The sequence below is a fragment of the Apus apus genome, chromosome 20, assembly GCF_020740795.1.
Source record: "Apus apus isolate bApuApu2 chromosome 20, bApuApu2.pri.cur, whole genome shotgun sequence".
In the NCBI taxonomy this organism is placed as follows: Eukaryota; Metazoa; Chordata; class Aves; order Apodiformes; family Apodidae; genus Apus; species Apus apus.
In genome coordinates, this window is record NC_067301.1 from 1,163,359 (window position 1) to 1,186,608 (window position 23,250).

A 23,250-nucleotide genomic window follows, 5' to 3' on the forward strand; every position below is an offset into this window, starting at 1 on the left:
GAAGCATGAAAAACCATCACAGTTACAAGAATGCTTAGAGCCTCCTTCCTATTTTAATGTTTTTAAGACTCAAGGAAATTCAGTATCATTCTCCTCTCAGCAAGCAAGGCCACTTGACTCCTTGGCACTTATGAGCATTTCTAAAACAAACAAAACCAAACAAAATAAGGACCCCTGCACCAAAATGCCAATATTCTATTTTGTGAGAAGAGGGAGGTTGAACTGCAGTGAATCACAGACACTGTAAAGCAAGTTCAAAAACCAGCAGAGTTTTCAAGTGGCCCAGATGTGAAGCCAGGAACGCCTGCTCAGCCTGAGCTGCTGCCTCCTATTTTTTCCAGTTATGTGTTTGTCATGGGACAGCTGCTTTCTTCACCCTGAAGTATTAAAGCACTCATTTTTCATATGTAAAGAAGACTTCAGTATGAAGGAAGTCTCGTGTTTCAGCAAATAATCTCTTTTACAATAGAAATTAAAACAAAGAAACTAATAACTGTATTTAATCAATGATATTTATCCTGTGAAGCAAAACAGAGCTGTAAGCAAATCCGATTGCTTCCAAATTCCCTACAATTCAGTTGCTAAATTTCCCCCCAGGATGTGATTCCCATTCTTCTCTCAATTAGCAAAATAAACAGAGCTATGATAAATACAATTATTTACTCAACAAAGTGATCAAAATCATTATGCTATTTTTAAATATACATATATATATTTTTTTTAGGTCCCAGAGGCAATAAAGTGCAAAGACACTGTGATTTATTTGGGGTGCTCTGAATGGTGTGTTCTGTGTCAGCGGGCAAGGAAGCAATAGGATCAGGAGAGCAGAGCAGAAATGCAATCACGTCACACTAAATAACCACCAGGCTTTCAGTCTGGGTGGTGTCTTTTCAGGAAAAAAAAAAAGAAAGAAAAGGTAGATAAACATGATCAGCACAGCAGTGTCAGGGAATGAGGCACAGAGGGAAAACAAGGCACCCCATCCTATACAAGCACTTTCTGAATCATCTCTCCAAGGGGGTGGGGACCGGAAGACCGACACATCTCATTTATTTTTATGAAATGAGCATGAATCACTCCCTGCCATCCCATGTTAAAAAAGCCCTTGAATAATAGGTGTGGTTTAATCTAAAGAATACTTTTTTAAAAAACATATTCCACAAAGCAAATACTGGAGGAAAGGCATACAAAGAAACAAGATAGTAAAGACTTGCTGCAGATAAAGCAGGAGGTGTATTCCCTCAGCCTTAGCCCAGTCCCTCCTGTCTGGCAACAGGTAAAACATCTATACTTTAAAAATAAATAAATAATAATAATTTTTTCAAGATATGGAAAGTAAGACATTCTGTATTCCCTATGATGTTTGAGGCCATCAGGGGAAATAATGAGTAAAGCTGACAGTTCAGCAGGCAGCATTCTTCTTTTACCTCCTGCAGCTCCATGTTCTACATCAGAGCCAGGTCTGGATCAAATAGTTGAGATGAAAAAAGAGCTGGTCTCTCCCTCCAAACAGGAGCCCATGCTTCTCGAGGACTTAGAAGAAATACAGTTAACTGTTTTCTTTCATGCTAGTTTTCACAAATCTGGTCTTCCTGAAGTTTGAAAAGAGAAAGTTACTTCTGCAGTGTTCATGCCTTGGGTAGAAGACAGGGATCCCTTTCCCAATCAAAGCCCTTAAGAGCACATTTCCCAGGCTCCTTAGATGGATGTGTGTTTTTTTTTTAATTGCAGAAATCAGAAGAAACGGATCTTAGTCGTGAAGTAGAAACTGAAGTGGTTTTAGTATCTTTCCTGAAGTAAAAATACAAATATAACAAACAGAACAGGCAGCTCACCCCCCAATCAGGCAGCACCACGGAGCTGGGTGCGAGAAGCCTGAGCAAACGTGCTCCAAGTCCCTGCAAGCCAGAACTACAAGTCACAGAGAAGTGTTGTCAAAAAATCACATCAAACTGTGTAAGGAACACTTCATGGTGTACTGCAAACCCTGGATTTGTTGGATTCATCACCATTGTCAAAACAACTCACAGAAGGAAACGTCTAGTCAAGAAGCTCCAGGGTGACAAAAACTCCTTCCCTTTCCTTTCCTTCTCTTGCTGCCTCAATTCTATTAACAGAGGGTGGAAACACCCAAGTCACAACTTTCTAGCACAAGCAACATCACATAAAGCTGTCTAGAACATCTCTTGAAGGCTTTTGCAACCTTACACTCAAGGAAACAGCTCAGAAACCAACACACAGGCAGAGATAATATTTATTACACGAATTCCTGTCTAGCAGATGAAGGCACTTGTGAACGCTGAGCTCAAGTGAGATGATGAAGGCACAGAGTGACTAAAACCAGATTTCTGAGTGTTCTTTAAACACAGAAGTGGAAAACTCCAAGGGGTATCTGCAAGCACAAGCAAAGTCAGAGGAGATAGTGTCCAGGGTGGGTCTCAGACAGTGTTTGAGGACATGAGATGGAGGACAAATAGTCCTTCCTTTCAGGTATGGAACGTACCTGCCACCTCAGAGAACAAAAGAACGCCGCTGAAATGTGAGAAGTGCCACAGAGAAAGCAAGTTTGTTCAATTACACGACCAAAATAAATAGTATCACAAAGTCAACCTAGACTAAGTTAACAGATATGGCTTCTATCAGGCCTGGCATTCAGGGCAGAATGGATGTGGGGAACGTTTCTTAAAAACATGAATGCAAACACAAGCTTTTATCAGAAATAGAGAACACAAGGACAAAGTTTTGCCAAGGTCATAGAAAAAAAGATTTGCATCACTTCTGGCAGCCCAGGAGGACAGCACTTTGTTCCAAAAAATATAAAAATAAGTTGTCTTTTAAGAGAAAAAACAAAACCAAATGTCACCTTTAAATACTAGATTCAGAAAAAGAGAATTCCCCTTCCTGTAGGAGCCACGTCAACACTGCAGCCTACAAATAATCAATATTGCATATTCCTAGAGGAATATGTGCTTTGTTTCAGAGAGACCCCAACGTGACCAGTACCTGAGGCAATCTCCAGCTGCCTCAAGCCAACAGCCTCCCGAAAACAGACACGTATTTCCAGTACATTAACAAGGATTTTCTTTTTTCCCCAAAAAATCAAACATGTTTTGAAGCTAGTACTGTGACACTGATCAAATATTCTGCAATGATATCCACAGGAAGGGCAGCTGACACAGCGATGAGCTCCCAGGGAATGCCAGGGAGGGGGGGAGAGGAAACCAAAACCCTCACCTGAATTTTCCTTCTTTCCCTGCATTAGGCGAGAGAAAAGGAAACTTGACTCATTCAATCAAACACTGAATTTAGCTCTTCAGACATTTTTCTACTGCAGAAGGACAAAACATGAGCAAGTTTTGTTTTTATAGCAAGTGGTGTTTGGTTCTTCCTGCACTTCGATACATTAAAAAGGAAACAAAAACATCTGGCCTTACAGAATGTAACTGCTCAGGGATTCCTCAGAGAGTGCAAACATTATCAGACACAATTTAAAATGTCAGTGCTTACGTTGGGTCTTTTTGACCTGCTTTCTAAGGAAACAGGGCTTCTGTGATTGTTCTCTCGGAGAGTCTTACTGGTTCATCCCCCAGTGCCTCCGTGTGCACTGGGCAGGACTGTGGACACAGCATCAGGCCCAGGCTCCATGTGCTGCTCACTGAATCTCCTTTCTCATCTCCTGTATCTCATTTATGATGATCCCCAAGGGTACAGATATTTTCCAATCAAGAATACAGGAGCAGAAGAGGCTAAGATGATTTCTGGGACAATCCCAGCAAAACAGGGAGGAAGATAGCAGTTCTGGGGTAGAGGTGTTTTTCCCATTGAGGTTTTTGTTTAGTTCTTGGGGGAAAATGACTTTCACATTTCTTTATCTTTGCTGCAGCACAAGAACTCAAGAACATCCGGGCTGTTAATGGGTACATGCTATTTCCCTCTGCCCAGTTAATAACCCTGCAGAGCTAACATGGACTGGGAGTCAAAGGTAACACACCCAACTACAAAACATGATGCGACTAATCACACTTCTTCCAGTGTGACAAGTTCTGAACACCTTTTGAAAATGACAAGCACTTGAAGAAGTGACCCAACATCATTTAAAACCACCCTTCTAAAATGGTGCTGGCGCAGTATTTGTAGCCCAAGAAGCTCTCCTTTCTGCTGCTTTTCAGATGCTCCCCATAAATCAGGGATGCAAAATAATGCAGGGAACACAGCATCAGCAAAGTCACTGCTTCTGTCCCCAGCCCAGGCCAGCTGCATGAACAGTTTGCACAGAAGACAAAGGAATGTGACCATCACATCCAACACGCTTACCTCCCATCCAAAGTTTGTTTCCTTTAATGTGCTCCTCTGGACTGCCATATAGGGTCCAAATCTTTCCCCAACTTCAATCTTCTTTTTGGCCCAAATCCCTAGCCCTGCCCCTGGAATCGAAGATTCTCTGAGTTCAAAATCTGGTGGGATTGGAATGTCATCAGGAATGTAGACGGGAGCTTCATAAGGTGAGCCCTCCTTGGGAGTGAAGTCCTCACTGGTGGGAAAGGGTGATGGAGGTCCGACAGGAATGGGGGACATAATACTGTCCTCTGTTTCCTCCTCTGCACTTTCGCCAGCAAGGAGATCAGGGTCGGTCTCGTACATATTATTTACAATCTCGCTGTCACCTAAAAGGGGAAACAGCAGAACAAAACACACTGAAATACTCAGGTGAACATTAGTTAATCTCTTCTTGGGACAAAGTTTCACACAGCCCAGTTGGCATGCTTTAAGGACAGAGGCAGGGGCAGCAGTCCTCGCCTACAGAACTCAGGTGGAACTGAGGCAAGAACATTCCTGCAGCAGTTGGGGCTGCTGGAGGGTGGGCTGGAAGCTCCCTGCAGGCTGCCCTGCTGGATGGATCAGGGTTATGTAGTGGTTGTTCTTCCATAGCGGAAAGAGGGGGAAAGCCACCAGAGAGGGGTTGGAGGTTCCCTGCAGCCCTGTGTTATTTAACTGGCTTGGGATATTTTGTAGAGGAAATATACTGGCCAAGCAGCCTTGGTCCACTGCTCTGCTGCTCCACAGCACTGCTGCACTTCTACCCAGTAGAGGGTACTGGGAAGGGCAAGGACTGGTGTGACACCCCCACAGAACACACGGTTCCACAGCGAGTGCTAATGGGGGAATTTTAAACCCCTTTGCCTCCTCTCTCCCTGGCAGCACACTGCCTCCTTTTCACCTTCTGCATTCAACATCTCTCCCTTTTCAATTTTTGAAGATGTCACCTCTTAACCTCTTGAACGAGCTACACAGGATAGAATATCTTTCACTGAAATGTGTGTTTTCAGCCCTTTAAAGACTCCTGACTGAACCACCTGAGGCTTTTCCAACAACTTTTTTGAACTATCTGTGTTATAACTGCCTTGAGGATTCCAGATCATCAAAATTAGTGCCACATCCCAGGAGAAATTTTCCAGAGGAACTCCACTGGAGACACCAGACCTCAGGTGGGGATGCATTTACCTCTTCAGAGAGTCAGTGCTAAACAGGGCCTGTTACACATTTTATGATCTTTCCTATGCAACACATAATGCAGTAACATCATATGCTGTAGTTAAGTGAGCAGTTATCCAGGCATCATAAACCACTTAAACACAGAGTTAATTAGGCTCTTACTCATTGTATTTCCCATATACAGTTATATATGGCATGAGAATGTTCAAGGGCAATTCCCTGGATGTGGCCTGTCTCATACTCGAGAGGGATAAAGGCATCCCTGCTGACCAGGTCCTACAAGAACACGCCTGTGATGATGCCAAACATCAGCATCAACATGAAATAAGCTTGAGAAGCAAGTTACACCATTCTGAACATGCTAAAGAAGAACAAACAAATAAAACAGGAAAAACAAAACCAGCAAGTCCCTGAAATACATGAGAGATACGAAGCTTACGAGTGAGAACTGTAGAGTCAGAGAGTAACAGTCTTTGGGGGTTTTTCCAAGAGGAGTCAATTGCTAAGCTACAACATTCATATGCAACCAAAATGGAGCTTTTTCTTTTTTTTTCTTTCCGAAAGGAAAGAAGGGCAGGGGGGGGAACAGATGAAGGGGAAAAGAAAAACACATTTGTCACACAATGCAAAGAGCTGAAGTATTTTGGGAACAGATTTGCCATCTCTCAATTAAACATGAGGCAGCATGACTGTGCTTTCCCTGCACAGTAGTTTCCACTATGATAACAAACCCAACAACTGCCCCATTGTGGACGGCGCCGACACGAGGGGACTCCCAGGGTGTGTATTAATGACCCCTGATGGCATCAGGGGAAGCAGCACCCAGCAAAAATTACACTTTTCACTGCAGCATGGAAGACAGTTCTTGCTGCCAAATAGAAGCCATCAGAAGAAGAATAGCTGGAAAAGCACAGCTTGGCTTGAGGTAGACAGACTGCACCTCTCTCCTCAGAATGCACCTCTGTGTGAAAGGCACATCTTTCCTCCTCTAGGGTTTTTTTTAATGCCTAATAAAGACTTTCCTGAGTTCATGCCTAAGAAACCTGGTGGCAGACTCCACTGAAGAAGAGGATTTTGATTCCTCTGCCAACATTTTTTTGCTCCAGCTTTTGAGAAATACAGAGAACTCCCTGCTACAGCTTACAAATGTTTCCTCTGCTAGAAAGTGCAACCCTCCTTACTCAAACACCTCGCCAGAAACAAGCTTTCATAAGGATGATCTGCTCCATAATCCTGGAAATATTTGTGGTTGCTGTAAATGTTTTCTCTCCTAGTATTAGCAAGTCAAATTATTTTCTACTCTATGATTAGCCTCTTTTGCACTTAAGAAACAGGAATTCCAACTGAGTTGAAAAGCAAAAGTAGGTTTATTGGAGCACAACCTGTGAAAATTCTCAAATGATGGGACAAATTTTAATTTACTGTGAGGTTGAAACCCCCATCTGACTGCCCTCGTATTTCAAGGGAAATCATAAAACACAGGTAAACTTTTCCTTCTGCCTTTTCTGTTGTTAAAATCAGTTCTTGGGGCCAGGCAACAGGCACGAACTGACAATGAAACAGAAGCTTCAGGTCAGGGTAGCTCTGACACAAGAGATCTCACCTGGCATCCGTGGGGGCAGAATCACCAGACAGGTCCACATGTGCACTCTGGGTTTGTCCTCACAGATATTTAAATCAATAGCATTTACACAGCATTTACTAACAGCCAAGGCTGCCAGAGAGCACCAGAGCCCTCCCTGCACCCACGGGTGCTGTTGAGCACTGCTAGCAGATCTTTTCCACAGGTCACATTTATTCCAGGGATTTTGGGCAAATTCAGCAGCTGGGGTTTAGTTTTTGTTTTGCAACAAGTTCATCTACTCACTTGGCTCAGTTCGATATTGAAAAAGCCTCCTTAATTTCTGGCTACCACTGTGCTGACAGCCCTGCAGAACCACCTAGACTGCCCTCAGTGCATGTTGGACCCTCTATCAACCTCAGTGCCCCTCTCAGCATCGCTCCAGATGTAACACAACTGGTTTTAAAAAAATTTAAAAAGCAGATAACATCTCCTTGCTCACAGACAAACTTCAGTTCTACCAAGTTCCATCCCAAAGGAGCTGGCAGCTCTTGGAGAGCCACACGTGGGCTGTGGCCATTCCCTGGTGACAACCATCCTGTCCTACATCTGCCCTTCTTCTAACAGCAAGTACTTCAGTGCTCAGGAATGTCTGGTTCTCTGAAAAGCAGTACAGACATACAACTTGACCTTATTGTTATTGTCATGAAACTAAAATTAGTCCTTCAAAGCTCACTAGCAAAATCACTCAGTAAAAAGACCCATTGAAAGGTTGTTTCCACAGATAATCAGATATGGACATAGGCTTAAAATCTGTGTGACACCAATGAGGTTCTGGCAACAAAGAGAGTGATGCTTTAGTGCTGGGGAGAGACTTCATGAATAGTCTATTTAGCAGCTGTAATGAAAGCAAAAGAAAGTCTGATGTTAAAGGAAATGTAAAAGAAACAATGTGTTAGATTTTGGGTGGGTTTTTTGCAGGCTTTGTATTTAACACATTTATTATTAATAGTAGTATTATTGTATAAAATTCTGCCAAGGAAATATCTCCAACTCCTTCACTAGGGACACTCACAGGACACTCCAAGAATGAGTTAGTATCAGACAACGACTGCCTGAGCAGTAAAACCCCAAACTGCCTTGAGTTTCACTGACCTTGAAATAAATATAAAAGTAGGCCCCATCCCTCAGTCCATCTGTCCTCAGACCTCCCATCGAGAGCAGTGGGAATTGCAAGAGCAAAGAGAACACAGACCTGAGCTCCTAACACTTCTGGCCTCCTCCATGGCATTGCTGCTGGCTGGCACAGAGTGACTTTCCAAGCCCCAGCCTGGCAGAGAGCTCCAGAATGGGATGTTCACAGATAACACCTCATTTTGTCCTGTGCAGAAAACAACAGGCTGGAGCCCCCAGTGCTGCCAGGCCAGGGGATGCACTTGTCCAACTGCTCTGTATTAATACAACCTGTGTGTAAAAAACCAGGCATTTTCATTTTCTGAATTGCAAGCAGCATTACAGGCACCCACTGCACTCACAGGCTGCCTCTGAAGCTCACCTGGAATCTCAGGCCCAAGAAATATATTTGAGCAAGAGAGCAGAAAATACAAATACACCCACAGAATTGTGACTTTGTACCTAGGACTGAAACAGCCCAGTGACAGACTGACAGGCTTTTACCTTAGGGTTGAATTGGCTGTTGAAAATGCATTGGTTTGTTTTTACTTCAATATTCAAACTTTTCAGCTCCTTCCTAGCTGTGAGTTTAGAAACGTACACACAAGTATTAAACCTGTAGTATCATCTAGAACTGTTTGTTATGGGGTTATTATAATATAAAAGGGGGCACCAGAAAAATACCTGCTAAGCCAGGACTGCCCTGGAATTCATTCCCATTTTTCTGGCTCTAGAGGAAGACCAGTGGGTGACCTCAAACATCTTTCCCAGCCCAAAGAGGGACGTTGCCACCACTTTTACAACTCCTCAGAACCTACGGAGGTTCCTGCATCGCACGGGTTTTCCTTTAGAAACATTCCCCAGGGAAGCAAACAAAACAATCAAACAAAATCAAGTCTGGATCCAGTGCTAGGTCAGGGAGAAGGCACGGAGCCTTCACACCTCCAGAAAACATGACTGCCTGCATTCGTAGCTCTGGGCTGACAGGAGCCTGTCTCTGTTTGCTGGACACCCAGGATGTTCCACCAGTAAAAATCAAGTCATTTTTAGACAGATTTGCAGACCAGCAGAGCTGGAAGGAATTGACAGCATCACAGCCTAATTCAGCCAAGAGTGCAAACAGACTGATGAGAATGATGCTTAACCCCTGCCAGCAGCTGCCAGGCTTCCCAGCCTCTGCAGGTGATGCTGCCCACCTAGACCTGACCTCAGGGAAACTGCACCAGGTCCCTGCCCTGTGCCTGGCCTCACTCCCGTTGGATGGTGCTGGAACCTCCTCAGCAGGGCCCAAGCTGCCAGCCAGGCACTGACCCAGACTTAGAAGACACATCTATAAATCACAAAGGACACTGGAAAGCACCAAGCAGCACCCACCCAAGCAGTGACTTAGAACAGTGAATGATCCCAGTGATCAGATTGCCACCTGATGGCCACAGCTGAAACACAATAGAAAACCAGAAACCCAGGCCCTGTTTGGATTGAATCAGGCTGCCTTGGTTACAAAGTCTGATGTCCACAGATTTCAAGCACTTTGCAGCCCCAGGGACTGGCACCATGTCCCACACAGGCTCCAGCACCACCTGCCAATGGCAGCAGCAACCTTACCAAGCCAAGGTGTCCCACACAACCCTCAGCAGGGCTGCACTGTTCAGTTCATCTAGGAATGGTCTCCCAGCCGCCCTACTGGTGAAGGTAACCAACTCCCAGGTGTTGCCAGGACAGCCCACCTACAAAGGCTCATCTCCCTCAACACACAGGAGCCTTCAGAAGGAAGCAAGGAATGGCCAGCATCAGGAACACTTCAAAGAGTTCAGGTATGTAAGACAAAGACCTGACATTCAGTGTAAGACCATCTCTGGAAGCTAATCCAAAATATTTGGGTTTCTTCATGCCAGAAAGGATGGAAATTAATGCCAAAACTGTGGTGGAAGAATTATTCCTCTTTCATCAAGATGGGACTGAAGGATTAAAGGTTTCACAGCCATCTAAAAAAAAAAGGGTTCTTCCTCCATCCACAGACTATTAATTTAATTTCAGTGGCTGTAAAGAAAGGACAATAAAGACAATAAAGTTACTTAAGAGTTCTGAGCCTGTCTCAGAATTTCTTCCATTGACCACAAGAAGTGTTCATCTCCACCTGAGCTGCACTGGCAAGCAGGTACAGCCTTTGCTGTGGGTGCTGCTCAGAAAGCTGCAAACTGAGCAACCAGCACAGGAGCCACCCCTGAGCAGCCTCCTGCTGTGCCCTGGACAACTGGGTGGTGGTCTGGAAGGTTCTCCACACAACCCCAACTGCTGCAGGAGGACAAGTACCTTCTGCTTCAAACAGACATTGCTGAATGCTTTCATTCATTCACTTGTTCAAGCCCTTCATCTTCACACATTTTACAGCTCAGAAAAGACCTGGGGAATAAATGCACAGGGAGGGATGTGGTCAGAAATGGGAAGTGGTTTTGCCAACACACCAGAGTGTCAAAGGAGTGCCACCAGATCCACTCTGACCCTTGAGAAACTACACTGCTGATACAGTCACAGAATCAGAGGATGGGTTGGGTTGGAAGGGACCTTAAATATCATCCAGTTCCAACCTCCCTGCGTGGGCAGGGACACCTCCCACCCTCCTCTATTTAATTTTGCAGTTTCATGGGCATTTCTGCTATAAGTTGCTGTCATTTTGCCTTCTTCCTCCCTAGTTGCTGAACATATATAGAAACAGTATTTTTCTCCCCTTTGGTTATCTCTGATTTTTTCCCCACCCCTAAATCCTGGGCCTTGAATACCAGATGATACTAATACATAAAGCTCAGTAGATACATTTCTCATTGAAGCAAGCCTGTTCCTTCCTTAGGACATATCCACAGGTTTTTACAGGCTCCCTGACTATCCTCTGTAAAATCACCCAAAATGCTGCCATCAAAAGGAACTAAGAACAATCAAAATGGCTCTGGGTGAAGATCTGGCATTTCATATTCTCTGGTCTACTGAACGTCACACAGTTGTGACAGGCTCAGTCACAAGTTACTGGCTGTGTTCCAACTGACCAACCAACCAGCTAAATTCCGCTGAGTAGGGGTGCATTGAAAATGCAGATTCAGTCTCTGCTCACCTCAAATCCTGTGAACACACAGTCAGACCTGGTACCAACCCCTCCTACCCACCTAGAGGGGACATCCAGCCTCCAGCTCTCTCACTTTGCTGGTCTGGATCTTCCCTTAAAACACAGTGGCTATATTTTGCACACTGGGAAGCACAGTATGTCAGGAATGCTCAAGAGGCAGGAAGATGCTGATTTTGTAGGAGGGGTCCTGGAAACCAGTGGGCAGGGGCCACAGTCCTGGCCCAGCTGCTCCAAAACCCAACAGCCAAGCCAGCCAGAAACATCACTTGTGATTAACACCTGTCTGACAAACCCACACAAATCATGTGAGCCCCAAACGTTAATATTTGTGTGGAATTTTTTTTTAAAAAACCTGTCACGGAAATAAAGTGCAAAGGAGACACAGGTTTTGCCACATCTCTTGTGTCAAACTTCAGGCAAGAGCGAGCTGCGTGCGCGGCTCCCAGCAGGAACCCACCCCGGCTCCTGCAAGACTCCAGTGCCCGACTCGAACACTCCAATTACTCCCTCTTTGCAATTGGTGTTTATGAAACTTCCCTGAACCTCTGGCTAATGTAGAACTGCTGCAGAATGCATTAAAAAACAATTTAGTCCTGGAGAATACTGAGAACTGCAGAGTTATTCAGAGAGGGAGACAGTGAGGGATGAGGCAGGAGGAGGAGGCAGGAGAATGAAAAGGGCTACAACAAAACCTAACAATTGCAAACATAAAACCTCTTCCATGTTTAATTGGAATATTAATTTTTCAGGTTTCACATTTATGGACTCTACTGTAATTATACCTGAAAGCAGATTCTTCTTACAAAGAAACAGAAACCACCTCAAGCAGCAGTGGCTGTAACACAGACAGGGACCCAGCGCAGACGAGCTCCTCGGATCTGGGTGTTTACCAGCGTGCTAAGAAATGAGTTGCTTCAGAGCTTGCCTGTCAGAACAACAGGTATTAGGGGTTTAAAGTGCCTTTGGTTTTCAGTAAAAAAAAAAAAATTATGTGTTTTCTTCTATTAAGGGATTTTGCTGGCAGAAATGAAGGATAAAGCTTGAAGCAGTATTTCAATGTGTTCCCTAAAACGCATTTTCCTCTAGTAAAACCAGCAGGGAAAGTGTCCAAATTACTCTCCCCTAAATGCCAGGATTATATTTCCAGTAAAAGTCTAGTTCAACCAGGCATCAAAAATATTTCCGCATAAGATCCTTTTAGAATCAAACTCCTCAGAGGATGTTGTTGTCCATAACTCCACCCGAACTGTGCTCAGTATTTTGCTTTATGTTTCAATTCAAGAGGACATTTCTACAAGTCGTGCTGTGTTAAGAAATTAATTCAATGCATATTTGGATGCAGTGGATAAATTAAGTTATTTTAAGGAAAAAAAAAACACCACCACAAAACAAAATAGCTCTTCTATCTTATTATTAAAGCCACTGGAAAAAATATGAGCCTTTGGGATTTCTGTCTCTAAACTATTTACAACATAATAGCTCCAGTGAAGCATCCCAAGAAATATCCAGTGTTACACAGACTGGGAACCAACACTGGCGAAGAATCTGGAGAAATAATACAAGAGAAAGAAAAGCAGCAAAGGAAGAGATGAAAGCCTCAATAAAACGCTCCACTTCGCAAAGAAAAATCATAATTGCTTTTCAGTGGTTTGCTTGTTTTTGCTACAAAATACCTCCCCCTTGAAAAATCCATAAAAATGCTCCAATTCTAACAGAAATTTCTTTGCTGGAAATGCAGCAAAGTGGGACTTTAAAAATGACTGCGAGAGAAATTCTCCACGAAGAGAAATGTTACCTATTTAGAATAAATAAGTAAATGCAGCTAGACCAGCTCTCCAGAAACTAACAAATGATGTTGGATATTTCTCTCAGTCCTGGATGTCAAACCACAGAAGAAGAATAAAGCACTTGTAAGTCTCCAAAAGGAGACCTTGCAATTGGAATTCACATCTTTGCCAAGTGAAAGCTTTTCGGCTGTTGTCACCGTCTCATTGTCATTCAACTCACTGTGGGTTCCCCAGGGTCCAGAACAGGAGTCCTGCCATTATTAGCATAGCAGATTAATAGCAGTGGGAAAAGACATTTTCACAAACATGCTAAATATTAATATTAATCGATAACAATTTCTATTTCCTAACGTGAGCCAGACAAACATACCCCAGGCGTGGAGGACAGGAGGGAGGGCAGAGCAAGGGAAGGGACAGTGTCGACAGACTCTGCAGCATGAAAGGGAACCAGTGAATCAATGCAGGACAGAGGCCTGAGCCGTGAGGTGGGTGTCAAAAGCAGAGCTCTATTTTCACAGGCACAGAGGCACACATTTTAACACCACAATATAAGTTGGATTTTCCAGCCCCGGCCAAAAAATTCCAGTGAAGCTCACCAATTTTACCTCACACAATAAACAGCAGAGCTCTGCAAAAACAGTGAAAAATTGCTTCCTACTATTTTTAGCATCCCGAGTAACACTTTATTCTGCAAATTGTGTTTCCTCAACGCTTACAACACCATCGAGATTTTTTTTTTTTTAATTCAAATACGCACCATTTTACCAAATCTCAATTTGTATTTCCAGCTATTTTCTACCACCTACCCCTCCCATTTTAAAGGCAAAAAAATCTGTAAAACTTGTTGCATTTTTTCTGATTAATTATCCCAGTCAAGTTTTTAAAATTCAGTCTTTGAAAGTCTTTAACATTATCTCACATAATTATGATCAGCAGAAGCAGAAGGCAAAGTCCTGTTGCTCAAGAGGTTCCTAAATGACCCACTTTACGATGTCTGCATCGGTTAAACCAAATCAAACCATCCCAGCTCCAGACTTCTGAGCAGAAACTAACCCCACTGGGTCACTGAGCTGAGTCCTCCTAGAGCTGTGTGTGACAGATGGAGTTTTTATTCCCAAAATCCATGGACACAGCTTTGCAGCTGCCTCCAAGCACCATGTTTTTTCCAGACCTCAAAGTCAAGTGCAGCATTCCCTCCCCGAGAGGCATCAGCCACAGGGACAAGTGTCTCAGGGTCAGAGAGGGGCTGAGAGCACAGAATCGTGTTCAGAACTCAGCTGGAAATGGCTTTCCCACTGTCTATGCATTTGCTTCTGAAGCACCCAGAGTGCTGTGGGTTTTATAGCCAGTCCCTGCCTGGCTTGGGAGTTTCATTTCAGGGCTCTCACTGTGCCTCTGGAGCCCACCAAGCCGACTGGTGGCCTTGAAGCCTCAATGAGAGTCACAAGGAATTGTATTTTCTCTGTCCTGGGCATCTTCTGGGCATCTAGAGAGCCTTGCCATCATGCTGCCAGTCCCTTCTTCACCACCATTACAAGCAGGAATTACCAGCTGTTAGGTTTCTTCTCCTAAACAGTCATTGCCCATCAACTGATGGTGCAGCTTTACGGAGAGAACCACACTGCAACAATCAAGCACTACAACAGCAGCTGACCCTTACACTTGCATCTGACTTTTGGGGCTAGACACACCTCTAACTCAACCCATTCAGGCAACTTCCAGCTCCCATTTAACCTGTCAGATTTTGAACGTGCAAATAATTAAAATTCAGCAAAGATGGACTTAGAGGTCTACCAAATATTTCCCACCATCAGGCTGAGGAGTCAAGTTACTGATATTCTGGGAACAAAATCAAGCTCCTTTGCTGGGCTGAGCACCTTTCCTTTGGCTACCAGGGTTCTGATGGGTTCCAGAAATGTGTAACTACTATGAAAAAATGGAATGTTAATGGGGCAAGCAGTGACAGTAAGAAACACAACTGCTTTTGTAAATCCTGTTCTCTGCAGACATCTCCCTCTGCCTCCTCAGAATCCTAGTTTCAATAAATATTTGCATTGTGGGGTATTTTTTTCCTGGTCACTCAAGTGCTCTTTAAAGACAGGCTTTTCTCTCTGCAGAAAAAAACAAAAGTACCTGACAAAGAACTAAGCATATGCTTAATCCCAGGGTTTTATTCCACTGAAGTCTGCTCACAAGTCACTTCTGCCTAAGAAAGTGCTCCTGGACTCCTCTGTAACGCAGGACGGACACGTTCAGCAGATGATGGTGGGACATAACACTGCACACAGTCCTTCCCTCACACTTTGGAACACGTGCTGTTGAACAGGTAGGTTTCCTCAAGGTTTTGCAGGTGGGATTTAAGCCTGAACGTGGGAAGAAGTGGAGGCAGGAGGAAGCTGGGGCATTTGCAGGGCACATACCCTGCCAGGGCCACGCTGCCCCCCTGCCCTCCGCGCATTCCCGAGGCAACCCTGGGTGTTGCACCCACCACCTGGCCCTATTTAAATCCACCACGTTATTCTAAAAAGGATTATTTCTGCTAAAAACACTCCCGGGACTACTGTATTTGTATTTCAGGGCTGCTGCATCCCCTATTTCCTCCCTGCTCTAATACAGCCCGAGGCAGAGCGGGTGAAATGACTTGCGATGCCACTGTAATTTTTATCAAGGCTTGTTCCTGGTAAAAAGCCTCTTTGTTTCTAAGAAATGTGATTTGGCCTTTTTCCTCCTCTGCTCTATTCCTTGGTTAATATACCACTTCCACTTGCCCTGGGGCTAGGAAAGGTATTCCATGGAATTGGTCAAATCTCACTGTTTTTCTTCTAAATCACAACTGGCTTTTTTTCCTCGACCCTTGCTAAGCACTATCTAAGCTGACAGTCTGAACTTGGGATTTTATTTGTGCCTTAACTCCTTCAGCTCCTGGATTTTAACTGTCACATGGGCAGGGGAAAGAGCTGCGTGTCAGGGCTGCTCAGTCTGCCATGGCAGCCACCAGGAGCCAGGCAGGGAGGAGCAGCTCTGGAGAATGTTATTTACTCCTTGGGGTCAATTCAGCCATCTCCGAAGGAGGTGCCTTCAGCCACCTCTTCATTTACTGTAAATTAGAAAATAAATATCTTCTGCCCAGCTGACAACTTTCAATCTCATTCATGGAGTTTAAAAAAACACTTTTCAAGGATATTCACAGAAGAATAGATTAGAATATCATATAAATGGGGGGAAAAAAATAATATCAAGAAGCATATAAGAATTTTGATGTGTCCCTGTGGAAGATCCAGCTCTATACTGAAAATAACCCTCTCAGGAACATGTACTGCAACAGCTTAATGTAAGGTAAAAAAAGCATGAATGCTTTGTAAAATTAAAGAAATACAATACAATAAAATAAAATAACCATTCTCCTCAAATTAAAAAGTCCTGGCTATGAAAAATATATGGAAGAAAAAAAAGAAAGAGAAAGAAATTCAAGAGCAATACAGGCAGCTCCTGGGTCCAATATACTGGATAAGCAGACTTTGGCTGCCAGAAGCCCAGGATTCTAAGTAAAGAGAACAGGGCTCGAGTGAAAGGCATTATTAAAGTTACAATTAAAAAAACCAAACAAACAAAAAGAAAAAGAAAACAGAGAAAAGAACCCAGAGTCTTGGCTGGTTATTTTAAGGAGATCCAGCAGAACAGCATCTGCTCTAGGAAAGCTCAAAACTCTCCCAAGTGGCATCAATCTTCCATCCTCCTTTTCCAGAAATAAGATGTAAAGGGAATCCTGCCACGAGCCCTGCTCAGGGACCTTCCCAAGGAGTCCAGCAGAAGCAACAAACTGGACCAACACGGAATGCTGAGGTACAGCAGCACCAGGCACTAGAGCCCCTGGAGCAGGCGAGGCAGCTTGGAAATGGGATCCAGAGCTCAGCTTAGATGATCTAAAACTCCAATACAGGTGAACCAGTGGAATTCTGCAGTGCAGCTGGGCTTCTCCCTGCTACAGAACCAGGAACTGACACAGAAGTGCTTGGAGAAATATTAATCTTTCAAAACTCCTCCCGACAATCCCATAAAATTGATACAAATTTGAATTATTTATTTTTTTCATGGGAAGAAAGGCAGAAGTTCAGATTTATTTTTTTTTCACTAACATGCTCCAAAGTCGTTCTGTGTTGCCAACTCACTTCAAGCTCAAGCTATTTCAGCATTTATGGAATAAACAACATTTTAGCTTTGTTAAAAAAATAATTCCCTTTCTTGTGGAAGTTAAATCATACTGATAAACTCCCAGACAACAATTCAGATTTATTCAGCAAATTTTGTCCAGCCTCATCAGAAAACTTGCCACAATTGAACACACATGGTTCTTGGCCTAATTTCCTAGCACTAGCTAGCAGTGTGTGAGCTCACAGATGTGTTATTAAAAATATGAATGGACCTACAGTATCCTAGACAAGGCCAAAACAATGTGTATTTTATTTAAAACAGTGTTGTTTTACCTAAGTACCAGCAGTTTTACATAAGTTACTAAGTTTAAATTTATACTTCTCAAAGCCTTTTCAGAAGACAGGCTCTTTGTTTCTTACACACTACGAAGCATTTGTTTTTAAACACAGTAACACTTAACCCAGATTTGGGATTGCTTAATCAAGTTTTAATTTATTCTGTCTCTCTCATTGACAAATGGGGTAGAATTGCCTATGAAATAGATTCCAAACCCAGTGCTCAAGTACACCAATAAAATATACTTTGAAAGCAGAAGCTGCAGCAAGATATTGTTCACTGTTCTCCTGTACTTATACAACCCCCACGCTCTCTAAGACAATGTCTAACTCATGCACTAGGTGTTCCAATATTATTGTTTTTTAAACCTCTCTGAACTGGTCATGTTTGGAATCCAGTTCCTCACTTAGCAGCACTGGGACACAGTGCACACAGCTGAGAGCACAGGGAGGAACATCTCGCCCCAGAGCAAAACATTAAGCCTGGACAACCATCGTCCACTATATTGCTGCAGTTTCCCATAGGAAACAGGAGGTGGGATCCTGATGGGGTCTGTGACAGTCAGGACTTGGCTTAGTGTTTACTCTGCAAGAGCATTCACTAATGGGTCCCAACATTTCCCATCAGCACAAACAGAATCAAAAGTCCTCATGAAACCAAACCAAACTCTACTGTGATCACCCATGAGATGTAGCTCAGTGGTGAGCGGGTAATCAAGAACCAGCTCCTGCTACAGCGTCCAAAAATGCTGCTGACTTCAAGGACACTGCCTTTGCCATGTCCCTTCTTCCTCTCTCCCCTGTTCTCCAGCCTAGTCTCAAAAGCACCAGGGACAGGACCAGCCTTTCCCAGAGGATCACTCCATGCCTAGCTGTGGTGCCAAGTGTCAAGAGCTATTTGAATCCTGGGGTAATTGGAGGCTTGACTGAACTGCTGGAGTCGCAGCAGCCCAAGCTCTGTGCCCACGAGCAGGGCACCCTGGACACAGCCCTGGGAAGGCAGGGAAGGATCCACTGGCTACTAATACTAAATATTCATCCTCACGATACCAGATCAAACCTCTTTTGTTTGCTCTCTCTTCTCCCTCCAGTGCAAACACGGACGCAAACTTTCCAAAAGCCTCTGTGCATCTGGGCAAGCCCCTCTGCAACACAAACCAAACCCCCAGCAACACTTGCCACATCCCATCCCAACCCTAATAGAGATGTTTATAGTTTTAACCATCAAATAAAGCTCTTAATTCCACCGAGCTCATCCCCTCCGCTCCGGCTCTCCGCAGCTTCATTTAGCAGGCCCGGTGGTAAAAAAAATTCATTAATTTTTATTAACAGGGAGAGCCATTTGTTCCCTGTGACAATATTTGACTTGTCGAAATGATTTTCACCTCTGCCATGAGGTGCGCGCTCCCCACATACATCACCCGATTACTCGGGGAGCGGGCAGAGTTGCAGTCATTAGCCAGTGAATTAACGACAAGCCGCAGCGCTATTAATCACGCTGACAACGGCGCGAGTCGCTGCTGACCTGCCCGGCGCTGGGCCGCGAGCAGGGGGAAGGAGAGCACAGCCACAGGGCTGCGAGAGAAAGAAAGGGCTGCTGGTTGCTGTTCTGCTGGGTTGGTTGCTTGGCTTTTTTTTTTTTTTTGAGCTGCCGAGGCAGGGAAAAAAGGGATGGAGGAAGAGGAATTCGAGAGCAGGAGTGGGGCAGAAGGAGGTGACAGGTGAAAGCTGAGGAAGGCACCAGGGTGCTGAGAGCAGGAGGGGAGAGGGAGAAAACATCGAGTCACCTCCTGCAACTCAAAAGAACTTCCACTGAGCACCACGTATTCATTTCTTTGTAATTGCCCGGGCAGTTCCAGGAGCCCGTTCCACTGCCCTTCACCAGGGCACTGGAGGCCTCCCAAGGAGCTGGGGTGACTTGCAGCAGCCCAATTTCAAGTTTCCTCTCAAGCTGCCCTCCCCTCCAGCTGCTCCTCCTCAGGCAGCCTGCAGCCTTGTGGACAAACAGAAACTAAAAGCAGTGCTGGTAAATAAATAAGGTCATGGTTGGGATGAGAACAACACCTGCACCCCATCCTGCCACCCCTCCTGTGCCCTCCAAGGGAGAGGGAAGGCAGGAATGGCAACCTCTGAAATCAGCTGCACTTCTCAGGGGCCAGTTTTGGAAATCCTTGGGAACAGAGCTGGTTTGATCAAAGCTTATTCCCAAAGGCCTCTCCTCTCTCCCCTTGAAGATTTCAAGTAACCACATTTCAGAGGGAATCGAATGAATCCTCCTATTCTGCTTCCAAACTAAGGGCCTCTGAGAAGTGTTGGCTCCCAGATCATAGAGCACCAGCCACCTCTGCCTGGAAACACTCTGAAAGAAGCTGTCAGTGGAACACACGGTGCTCCCTGGCAGTGAGACCCCCTTTTTTTTTTATTTTCTTTTTTTTGCTTTAACGTGTCTTCTAAATCCAAGTTTCTGAACATTGTGCAAAACATCCAAGAAAGACACACACCAAACCCAACCACCACAACTCTTTGAAAACTAAATTTATTTTTTTTTTCAATGGCACAGTCTTTGTGCTCCTTAGGGCAGGAATCAAAACCAATACATGTACTTGACCACAGTTTTTAAACTGAAAAACAGCGTCAGCAGAACCAGCCAGAGAGGGAAATCTGAAGAAACGCAGTTCCCGTTCCGAGGGCATGAGGAAAAAAGACTCACACATGCTCTGTGGTGGTGGAAGAACAGGGAAAAGAATGAATCTTTGCAATAGTTTTGAATGTTCCTGCTGTATTGTACAAGCAGTGGCAAAGAAACTGCATTCTTTAGCCTTGCCCTGTACCATCAGTTCCTCACTCCCACTAAAGCAGCCCCAACAGTGAGACCATTGAAAGTTATGGAGATAATAAAAGCATGGTGAGAATTCAAAAAATCTCTCTCAAAAGATTTTACTGCTTTTTTCCATTGATGACCTAATAAGGGATTTAAGGGAGAATTTTCAGAAGTGCTCAGTGGATCCTTCCCCCCTCCCACCATGAAATCACACACAGCAAAGCTCTGGAACTGAGGTTGCTGTGGCACAGACTGCCAGGACCAGCTCCTGGGTGTTCCGGTGTGTCCGCACCTCTAGCAGACATTATCCCTCCATTCCACCCCACCACCTACTCATCAACCCTCTGCACTCCCAGCTCCCTCAGCCACAGTCCATCTTTCTCTAAAGCCCATTTTTAGAACCTGTAGAACTGCTACTGAACAGGTTGATGCTATTTCCCTCTCACCGCACAAAATCATCCTAGAACCTGTTTCTTGTTACTCACTTTCACTGGTTTAATTCTCCTTTAGAAGCACAGGATGCTGTCAGGAAAGCTGGGTTGGGAAATCCCTGCTTTCCTATCAGTTAATTCATTGCAGCAAACCAGAGGCAAGGTGATATTCCCGTGTAATGTTGCGACTCAGATGCAGCAACAACCAGGGGCTGCAAGGGGTTCCATCTGCTGCACCACTGACAGCACCCAGCACCCACCTTGTGCCAGTTTATGCCCTTCCAGCCTGAAGCCGTTTGGTCCCATTTACAACTTCTATGAATTTAAACATCAAAGAAGGAACAGAACTGGTCGAGGTGCAAACCACTGACCCTGGCTCCACAGCAGACTGCTCACCCACTTGGACTGGCAAAGGGTCCTACGGCCTGATGCACAACACAAACACCTTCCGTTTTTTAAGAAAGCGATTTTGATGGGAAAACAGCATTGACACTAATAAGCAGCATTCTCCTTAAAATCTGTGCTGCAGGGAACACGCATCCAGAGTCATCTGTCCCAGGACCAGCTCAGCAGCACCCAATCCAGCCAGGTTTTAAAGAAGATTGTAGAATCAGGGATCTGGAGGGAGCTTCCAGCACTCATCCCGCTCAGGCAGGATCCCCCCCCAGCTTCCCAGTCCAATTTCTTGACTCACACAAAGAGCAAAACTGCTACAGGACATGGGGGAGAGAGGTGGGGAAAGGAACACCAGCCTTCCTCCACCCTCTCCACCCCGTGAGCATCTCCAGCTTCCTCAGTAAAATTGCATTCAGCAGCTCTACCTCCTCACTCTCGGGCAGGAGGTCACTAGGCTGAGTAATCAAATAAAATTCACTGTCCCCTTTAAAAACTGGGCATTATCTTTGTCAGCTCTTGGCCACTACTGAGAGCTCTTCCAATTGAACTGGCTGTTCTCATTTCTAATTGCAGCACCTCCATGTTTCTTAGATCTGTGCTCCGGACTCTTCTGAGCTAAAAAAGTGAGGAGCAAAACCAATGATGTTCCTGTACACTAAATGCCAAAAGCTGTGAGAGAACACTGCTGCTGCTGCCCTGCAAAACAAGCTGGGAAACCTCTTCCAGCCTAGATATGATCCTTGCTATTCCAGATCATGAATTTTTTTTTAATTTATTTTTTTTAGTGCGTTCTCAAAGACAAAAATTAATTTGAAGAGCTCAGTGCCTGCTAAATGACAACAGATTTTGTCGAGGATTTCAGTTAACTAAAAATAAAAAAAGAATTTTAAAAAAGGTAGATCCAGGCAATTCACACGGGAATCTGATTTTCTCAATCTGAGACATCTTAGTCCTTTCATGCTTTCTATTTTCCTTTTTTTAAATTCACACCATTTCAGGTCAGAGCTTTTCTGAAATAAAACACTATTAAAAAAAAACAAGTCTCCATTTGGACATTTTCGTTATTTTCCATTTTTCTGATGGAAGCTGCTTTCCAGATCTTCCCTCCCGTACTTTTTTTCTTATTTTATAAATCAATTAGCTGTTTAAAAACCCCAACATTATTTAAATCTGGACAGATACTCCAGGCAGAGATGGCAATTCTTCACTCATGTCATCTTCTCTGGAATTCTAAGATCCATCAAGGCATTTACACCTAAATATGGGAAAGCTGAAGGGATGAGTCTGCTCAGTCACCTCCACTGCTGCCCGTCCAGCTTCCCTGTCAAGTTCACCCCACTTTTGTAAACACCCATCCAGAGATCACAAAAAGGAAAATCCGGTGCTTAATGCTTTTCTGTACCACTCTCTGGCTGCCTTATGTCTTCCTCTGAAATGCATGGTGAATGAAAACATTAAATGTTTAACAGACTTTTCAACTTAGGGTCTTCATCCCCACATATTTTTCATATTACTCATATTCCCCTGCTTGAGTTAAACTCAAACAGGCCTGGAACAACTTCATTAACATAAAACCACATGATAATAGGAAACAGAGCCTTTTAATGGTTTATTTTCTTATTATCTTGTGATATATTTCATCTTCCCCCCCCCTTTGCAGAGTGCTACTACATTCTGTTTCCACTCTGCTGGCTGGTTCTGCCCCAGCCCCGCGCCGGCAGCGACGGCGCGTCGAGCAGCAGCTCCCGCCCAGCCCAGGGCTGCCTCAGAGTAAAACCTTGGGCCCAAACTTCTCATGCCCTGAAACATCTTCCCCTGTTCTACACCAGCTGCAGTGCTGCTGCCACATAACCCTCCCATGAAGTCAGTAAAAGCACCGCCTGGTCTTTGCCGAGAGATGAGGTGCCACCAACGTCCCTTCTCTCTGCTGGCAAGAGCCCCCTCCCAGCACCCCAACCTGTCCCAGTTCCTTTGCATCCAGTT

General features: G+C 44.4%; 1 protein-coding gene across 1 annotated transcript in view; it reads right to left on the reverse strand.

Annotated features, from left to right (window-relative positions):
* The window catches only part of PRDM16 (PR/SET domain 16), a 275,249-nt gene that overhangs the window by 165,931 nt on the left and 86,068 nt on the right, over positions 1 to 23,250 (reverse strand). The window contains exon 2 of the mRNA XM_051637640.1: positions 4,315 to 4,664. Coding sequence (XP_051493600.1) covers positions 4,315 to 4,664 — 350 coding nt within the window. The remainder of the gene's footprint in view (positions 1 to 4,314; positions 4,665 to 23,250) is intronic.